Source organism: Gossypium arboreum, chromosome 10 (genome assembly GCF_025698485.1).
Source record: "Gossypium arboreum isolate Shixiya-1 chromosome 10, ASM2569848v2, whole genome shotgun sequence".
Lineage (NCBI taxonomy): Eukaryota > Viridiplantae > Streptophyta > Magnoliopsida > Malvales > Malvaceae > Gossypium > Gossypium arboreum.
This window is the reverse complement of record NC_069079.1, coordinates 127,436,812-127,445,398: the sequence shown is the minus strand read 5'-3', so window position 1 is coordinate 127,445,398 and position 8,587 is coordinate 127,436,812. Positions and strand designations below refer to the sequence as shown.

The following is an 8,587-nucleotide window of genomic DNA, read 5'->3' as shown; positions in this document are numbered from 1 at the left end:
ACAAGTTGGTATGAAAGCTAGGAATAAATAACTATTTATTTTAAACACAAATATGCAAAATATTTTAAACACAAATTTTGAAAATTGACAAATATGCATGGTAGCTCAAATAATATATAAAAAATAAAACACATGGTAGGATATAATGTACATAACAACTTCATAAAAACATGTATATAAATAAATTTGGAAATAATTATTTGTAAAAAAATCATGAAATTAATAATTTATGAAAAAAATTAAGTAAATATATATATGATACATATAACAAATTCTAGAAAATATAATCATATACGAAGAGGAAAAAATTATATTCACAAAATACCTAAATTTAGCGATGTATATTTATAAAACTATATTTACAAAGGAAATTTTAAAACAAATAATATATAACCTAATTTTACATGTAACAAATCGATTTGAATTGATGGAACATATAAATAATACATACATAAGGATAATATGAGAGTGTATACAATAAATAAGTTGTATGATTTAAAATATGGTTCTCAAAAGAAATATATTATACACATAAATAACTTTAAAAGAAGATATATACATAGAAAAATATTTACATAAAGTTATATGAAAATAATAACATGTACCATAGTAAAAATAATTTAATATGTGTTATATACATATATTTTAGAAATAATTAAATGTTAGAATATCATGAATTAAAAATATGAATTGTAAAATTAACTTAATTTTATCACATACTATGCATTTAATAAAAATAATTAGGTACAAACTTAAAAAAACTATATATTTAAAACTATCATGGTTTTAATAATGTGTGTAAATTAAATATAAATACAAAATATATGCTTAATGATAACTTAAATAATATATTAAATATGAAGAAATAATAATACATGGTGAGGTATAACACACATAATAGTCTTTACATTAAAAAACATGCATATAAAAATAGATAAAGGAATAAACATTTGTATAAAAACATAGTATGAAATTAATAGTACATATAAATTTAACTTATCTTATAAATTATATACTTGCCCTTATACTTAAAACATTTAGAGGAGATGCTAAATAACATACTAGGAAAATATAATATGGAGAGACATTTCGAATAACAATTTTATAAATACAAAGATGGAGTTCCAAAACAGTGTCATATATACATAACAACATTTAAGTGAATCATAAATCAAGAAGTATTTTAATTAATTTATGTATCAACATATATATAAATATTTTGACAACTTCTTATAATAAGGTAGTAAAACAATGTCATGTAAAAAAAAATTTAAAACATTCAAAATAATAGTTATTATAAATTAAAATTTTAATAAGAATGATTTATATATAAATATATAAAATATTTAGAGAAATACAGGGACTGAAATTGCAAATCCTCCTAGGCCCAAAACGCATCATTGTATCATGGACTAAAATGAAAACGCGCCCAAATCAACGAGCCAAATTGAAAAAACAGATTAAAGCGAAAAAGACGCAATTGAAGACCCGCACGAATGAAGAGGACTCAGCACGTAAATTTCTCGTTTTAAGCAAAAGGGTACGGATCCGGCCTACTAATCGGGTTGACGCGCGGATCCTCACCCTATTAAACGGCGTCGTTTCCTGATCAAGCCTTTAAACAGCTATTATTAAACATAACTTAAAAAACCCAGCAGCCATTAACCCTCAATTGCTAGGGTTTCCTTTGGCTTACAGCCGACAAGCCAGTGGTTCAACTAGTGGCCGATGACGCGCGATCAGCGGCCAGATCTTTGCCCACGCAAGTCGCAACCATGGAGATCCGGTAAGCCATCCCTTCTCCTTCTTTCTTTTTGTTTTAAAAAACCTCAAATCATACTTTCCTTCCTCGAAAACAAAAAAATAATCAAAGAAAACATTTGACCCTCGCCAGAGTCTCTTTATTTCCGAGACGTTTAGGCTTTCATCGGTGTTGACTTATTTATTAACAAGAAATCGAACCAACCAAAGAAATAGATCGAAAGAGAAAAGGAAAAAAAAACTTCAGATCACCTTTGATATCTTTGATTTCTTTTTTCTATATTCTATGTGCTTGCATAAATGTATAGTATGCGAACAGTGTGCGTTTTTTTTTCAAGGTACAAATAATGGCTTTTTATAGCCAAATTTACAGAATAAATGAAAAATAAAAAAATACATTTTCCTTCTATCATTTGGCTGTATATTCTATTGCTGCTTCTTCTCGTATATTCTTTTGCAGGTATGGAGAAACGTTCGTACGGAGAAAGCCGCTCGTGAAAGCTGTGCGTGAGCTCGATTGCAGCACTGGTGTGTTCTAGAAACATTTAAGTTTTGGGTATTTTCAAGCAGTTGGGCCTTTTGGGTCGTTTGTGAATTGGGATACGGGACTTTGGAATTTGGGTGTCTGTTCAATTGGGTCAAATTTTATGTAACTGGGTTAAGTTTATATTAAGGGATTTTGGGTTTAAGTTATTTTTGGCCCAAATATTTGTAACCGGACATTGGACTTCTGATTTAGGATTCTTTATTTGTGTTTTTTTTATTTGTTTTATTTTTGGTTTTTAATTTCTATTTTTTATTCTAATGGGCCCGGACGAAATGGGCCTATTACAATTGCTATTTATATCACTAGCTCAATTTATTAGCATGAGGTTTAAGATTAGGTCCGTATGTGTAAATCATTTTTCCTTCTCTTATAATTGACGCAACTTGATCAATAATTTATTAGTTCAAGTGAAAAAATAAAAACTCAAATGTAATATCTAAACTCATTAGTGCTCCATAATTTTCTTGTTTTTAGATTATTGCAGACAACAGTATATTTGGTGTGTCGTTGAAAGCATCAAATATATCCTATCTATCACATGATCGAATAAGCCAATTATAGTGGAAAAGAACGTTTATAATCACCAACTCCACTTAAGTTATAGTCTTACGATCTAGATATTTATTATAACAGGATTATTTAATTCGTATATCCTTCTATTAGATATTTATTATAACAAAATTGTTTATCCTTTTGTATGGTGTGTTTTTCAACATAGTGAATTTCTCTTCCTTTGTCCGTGATTTTTTTTCAATAAGGGTTTTTCACAATATGTGTTCTTATTTTTCTTTTTTATTACTTTGCGCTCATTCCTACCACCATTATTGACGTTGATTATAACAATAGCTAATTAGTCCTGTAAGCAATAATAAAACTGCAATATGTCTTCCACATTGTGAAATACAAAGGATTGATTACTCACATGCTAAAAGTTATTCCAGCTTTTTATGATACAATATAACATTGTAATCATCATGTTGAAGTATCATAAGGACTTGTTCTTTCATTGTGAACTGCTAATACTAAACAACAAGTAGAAGCCATTTACAGCAAAAATTAACATTTCTTTTTCAATATTAATATTTCGAAAATAAAATAATATAACACCAAATAGATATAAGAAAATTCTTCACCCTTAAGAACATCAAGGAGACTAAGCCAGAACAAACCTCATATCCCATATTATATACATGGGGAAATGTCAAGAATTTACTCTTTTCAATTGACAAGATTTAATCATTTTAAAGCTAGTTAACATCTATGTGGTATAAAAATAAACTTATAAGATATTAACCAAAGGTTTTAAGGTTCTATTTAACCCCATCTATATTTTGGTGTGCAAAAAAATTACAAGATCATAGAAGGTCTACAGCATAGCTAAAGCTAAATTGAGGTCTTAATTTCAAATGATTCTAATTGTTTTTCTAATTTGATGATATAGAAAGGCAAAGAATTCATGTTTAATATAGATTACAGATACCTTTATTACTATTAGGTTCCTGGATCCATAGGAAAACTATTACAAGTAAATCTCTGTACCTTGTTAGAAATTGGCCATCCATGCAGCAACTCTCTCACTTAACATGCCAAAAGTATAAGCCAAAGTGGAGAATTGACTAAGCCCGATGCACTGTCTAAGCCCAGGATATTGACTACACCTGGTGTATTGTATTTACTAAGTCTGACGTATTGTCTAAGCCTAGTGCATTAACTAAGCTCAGTGTATTGTTTAAGCCTGGAGGATTAACTAAGTGCAAGTTGTCTTCCTAAGAGCAGGAAACTAATGTTTTGGTTTAATCTTTTGTTTAGTTTTATGTTATGACACTTAGTTAAAAACAAACTAAGTTGGTAATGACTTGGTGTGTTTAGGTACTAAATGACATGTTGAGTTAATTTATTTTGTGTACAAGCAATGTTTTTCAAGTTTCAAGACTGTTTTAGTGTGATTAGTTGAGTTTTTGGTGAGAAAAACTCATATATTGTATAATTTGTATTTGAAAATGATGATGAAACATAGCAAGTCAAATTTGATTGCTAATTTTCTCTGTTTTTTCTCTCTTCATTTGCTAAAAATCCAACAATTGGTATCGAGAGCCATTGATCTTTGAGGTCTATTTTCTTCTTTATGTTTTAGTAAAATGTCTTCAACAAGCTTCTTACCTCTACCACCATCTATTTTCAATGGTGAAAACTATCCTATATGGGTAGTAAAAATGAAAACTTACCTTTAAGCTTTTGACTTGTAGGAGGTAGTGAATGTCGATGTTGAGCCACTACCGTTGAAGGTGAATCCCACCATAGCACATATCAGGCAGCATAGTGATGATTGTGCTAAGAAGTACAAGGCGATGTCATGCTTATAACTTTCTTATTGATGAGTTTAAGTCTCAAATGATGAATGAATTCGAGATGTCGGATATGGGTTTATTGCATTATTTCCTTGGTTTTGAAGTTCACCAAGCTGAAGATGGAATTTTTATCTCACAAAGAAAATATGCCAAGGATCTTTTCAGTAATTTTGGCATGCTTAATTGTAAGCTTGTAGCTACACCCATGAATACCAATGAGAAATTGCAGCTAGAAGATGGAGAAGAAATGACAGATGCAAGGAGGTTCAAAAGTTTGGTTGGAGGTTTAATTTATTTGACTCACAGTAGTCTCAATATTGCATTTCCTATTGGTGCTATTTCTAGGTTTATGCAGCAACCTTCAAAGTTTCATTATGGAGCAACAAAACGGGTCTTGCAGTACATTGCTGGAACTTTGGAGTATGGCATTTGGTACTTAAAAACTTCAAATTTTATATTATGTGGGTTCACAGACAGTGATTGGGCAAGTTCTTTAGATGATAGAAGAAGTGTAAGAGCAAATGTTTTCACTCTAGGTTTAAAGGTGATCACTTGAAGTTCTAAGAAGCAAGCTACAATAGCATTGTCAACCTCAGAGGCTGAGTATGTAGCAGCAACTACAGCAGCTTGTCAAACAATTTGGCTAAGGAGAGTGTTAGCCGATGTTCAACAATAGCAAAAATGTGCAACAGAGATATTTTGTGACAATAAATCAACTATCTCCATGACAAAGAATCCAACATTTCATAGTAGAACAAAGAACATTGATATTCGTTATCATTTCATTCATGATTTGGTAGCAAAAGAGGAGATATTTTTAGAGTATTGCAGCACCTAAGAGCAACTAGTAGATGTGTTAACAAAGGCTTTATCAAAAGAGAAGTTCAGCTATTTTAGAAGTCTACTTAGTGTCTGCAACTTTAAATTAAGAGAGAGTGTTGAGAATTAATTCAAAGTAGTGGGTTATTAAGTTAACCAAGTATTTTGATAGAATCTTTGTTAGCTCCAGATTTTCAGTTTAATTGAATAAGTTGTTAGCCATTTTTGTCTTAAGGTATTTTCTTTGTAAGCCTATAAATATATGCATTTACACTTTGGTTTTATCAATTCAGTGTTCATCAATAATAGAATAACTTTTGATGCATATTTTAATTGTCTCTTTTGTGTTTCCTTATTCAACAAACAACCCAATCCCATCTTCATCATCGTTGACATATTCTAACCCAAGTTCTTGTATAACCTCGGTACCTATACTCCCTCCCCTCATTGGCTTTAAAACACTATGCTAAACCTAATATATTCATTGAAGCTGTCGTTTCTTGGTAAAAAAAAAAATGAAGTACTTACCCTATTGGGTTTTGAGAGATGGAGTTTGGATATCATTGCAGGCTCATGTTGCTTTTGCTTTCTTCAAATTCTAATAGTCGTTTCTCTTGTTCACTTGTTGAACGACTGGTCTTGGTAGTTTCTTGTGGGTATTGGTGTCAATCCCTAAGCCAGTAAAAAAAAAGGAGAGAAATTACTAGTGCTGATTTATTTATGAGTTGTAAATTAAGTTACAATTAAATAAACAATTGATAAATCAAAATAATAAAGATTAACATAAGAATTAATTATGCAGTTTGAAACTCTTTCCAATTTTGTGGGGTTTGCCTAATAACTTGATGAAACTAATAAATTTCTGTTACCGGATAAAGCATTGTAGCTTATGCATTAAAAAAATGGTATTACTTTATTTTATCATGTGTCATGTACAATATTCTACATTATTGATTGCTGAGTGTCAAACATTTTTACGGACACTTCCAATACCAATAATATAGATGAAGATTATCAATTTTGATAGCATTACCAATATAATAAGATGTAGAGTCAAAATCCAACTTCGTTATTTAAAATATGATTTGATGGCATTAATCCAGTTGCTTATAATGCAATGACAAAAGCGAAATATTAATACAAATTATCGATGGAAAATTGGACAAACTCCATAATAATTCTCTTTTCTCAAAGCAAAATGTGAATAAAAGAGAACAAGAAAACACTTTGCTAGACCAGAGCCGACCAATTCATCCATACGACACCTTAGATACTTGAAACTTAAGAAACATCAATTTATCTTAACATTTCTATTGAAGCTGGCTTGCATACCGTACTTACAGCACATGAAGTATAAAGAAGTAGATCAAGCCGCACTTACAGTACATGAAGTATGCATGCAGCTGCTGAAGCACATTACTGATATTGTATTTCTTTTTGTTTTGTTACTTTAAATAATGTTTTTGTAATGTAGTCATATTTGAACTAAGTACGTAACATATTTAATATAATTAGGTAGTGTTTGAACAGTCAAATCAACTTTGTCAAAGTGTGCAAGTTTAGTTTAACAAGTTTCTATGTAATTAATGGTAATAGGTAGTTGTTTAGGTGAAATTTGTTTATGTTGACCAGCTGTACTACTGATATATGTGTTAGCATCATGCCATCTTTTGTAGTTAATGAAATCAGCAAATTCATTCAACAAAAAAAACTCTCTCTTTTCTTTACTTTCATTTTGCTCTTCAAGCCGATTCTGTTTATTTTCACTAGCAAACATATAGCATTGTTGCTCAAACTTCTGTTAACCTTTATTCATCATTGTCCAAATCCCAACAATTGGTTTCTAGAGCTAAATTTTTAGTGGACTTGTTATTTTTCATTCCTTAAAACCATGTCTTCCTTAGGTTTTTCACCAACTGTACCACCAGTCTTCAATGGAGAGGGCTACCACATTTGGGTATTAAAAATGAAAACCTACCTACAGGTATTTGACCTATGGGAGGTTGTCAATTTAGATGTTGAACCAGCACCTCTTAGAGCTAATCTAACAGTGGCTCAGATCAGACAACATGCATATGAAAGAACTAAAAAGCATAAAGTTATGTCTTGCATTCAAAACAGTGTGTCAGATGTGATCTTTGCAAGAATCATGGCTTGTGAGTTACCAAAGCAGGCTTGGGATAAGCTGAAGGAGGAGTTCCAAGGGACTAAAAGAAAAAGGCATCAACAGCTGCTGAATTTGAGAAGGGATTTTGAAAAATTGAAGATGAAGGAGGAAGAAACAGTGAAGCAATATTCAGACAGAATCATGGCTCTGGTAAACAGCATTAGACTGCTTGGAGAACAGTTCAGTGAAGCAAGAATTGTGGAGAAGGTGATCTCAACCTTACCTAAAAGGTATGGGCCAAAGATCTCATCTCTTGAAGACTTGAGGGACTTGACCAGCATCTCACTAACAGAGCTGATCAATGCTCTTTATGCTCAAGAGCAAAGGAAAGCCAGTAGACTGGAGGAGCATTAAGAAGGTGCCTTTTAAGCCAAAAGCAGACCAACCTCGAGCTCCTTTGACTACAAAGGAAATAAGACCTAGTCAAACAAGCCTAGAGCAGATGGTGCAAGAAGATATCCACCCTGCGGACACTGTAGAAGGCTAAGTCATCCGAGTGAAGTATGTTGGTTCAGGCCTGACGTGCAGTGCAAATTCTGTAAAAAAAAATGGGCGAAAGTTTGCAGAAACAAAGGCAAGAAAAAACAAAAAAAATCCCAACAGCTAAGAGCTGAAGCTCAAGTAACAGAAGAAGGCAGTGACCAAGAAGAGCAAGTCTTTGCAGTTTCTTGCTCAACTACTAAAAAAAATGCCACAAAGGGATGGCTAATAGACAGTGGTTGCAAAAACCACATGACTCATGATGTTGCCATCTTTAATTCAATTTACAAAAGCATAAAAGCAAAAGTGAATGTTGGAAATAGACACATCATCAAAGCATAAGGCAAATGAGATGTGCTGATAGACACTCCTATAGGTACCAAACTTGTTTCAAATGTCTTGTTTGTGCCTGAAATTGATGGAAACCTGTTCAGTATAGCTCAGTTGCTAGAAAAAGGGCTACTC

At 31.6% G+C, this 8,587-nt stretch overlaps 1 protein-coding gene and 1 long non-coding RNA gene across 2 annotated transcripts; both read left to right on the top strand.

Annotated features, from left to right (window-relative positions):
• Positions 1-1,654: 1,654 nt before the first annotated feature.
• On the top strand, positions 1,655-2,467 carry LOC108462890 (uncharacterized). The gene is made up of 2 exons (XR_001867959.2): positions 1,655-1,786; positions 2,222-2,467. It is a non-coding gene; the product is annotated as an uncharacterized LOC108462890 (long non-coding RNA).
• A 4,899-nt stretch (positions 2,468-7,366) lies between these two features.
• LOC108462312 (uncharacterized) lies at positions 7,367-7,996 on the top strand. Its single transcript, XM_017762278.1, has one exon. It carries the CDS (start codon positions 7,367-7,369, stop codon positions 7,994-7,996), a length of 630 nt encoding a protein of 209 aa, XP_017617767.1.
• Positions 7,997-8,587: the final 591 nt, after the last annotated feature.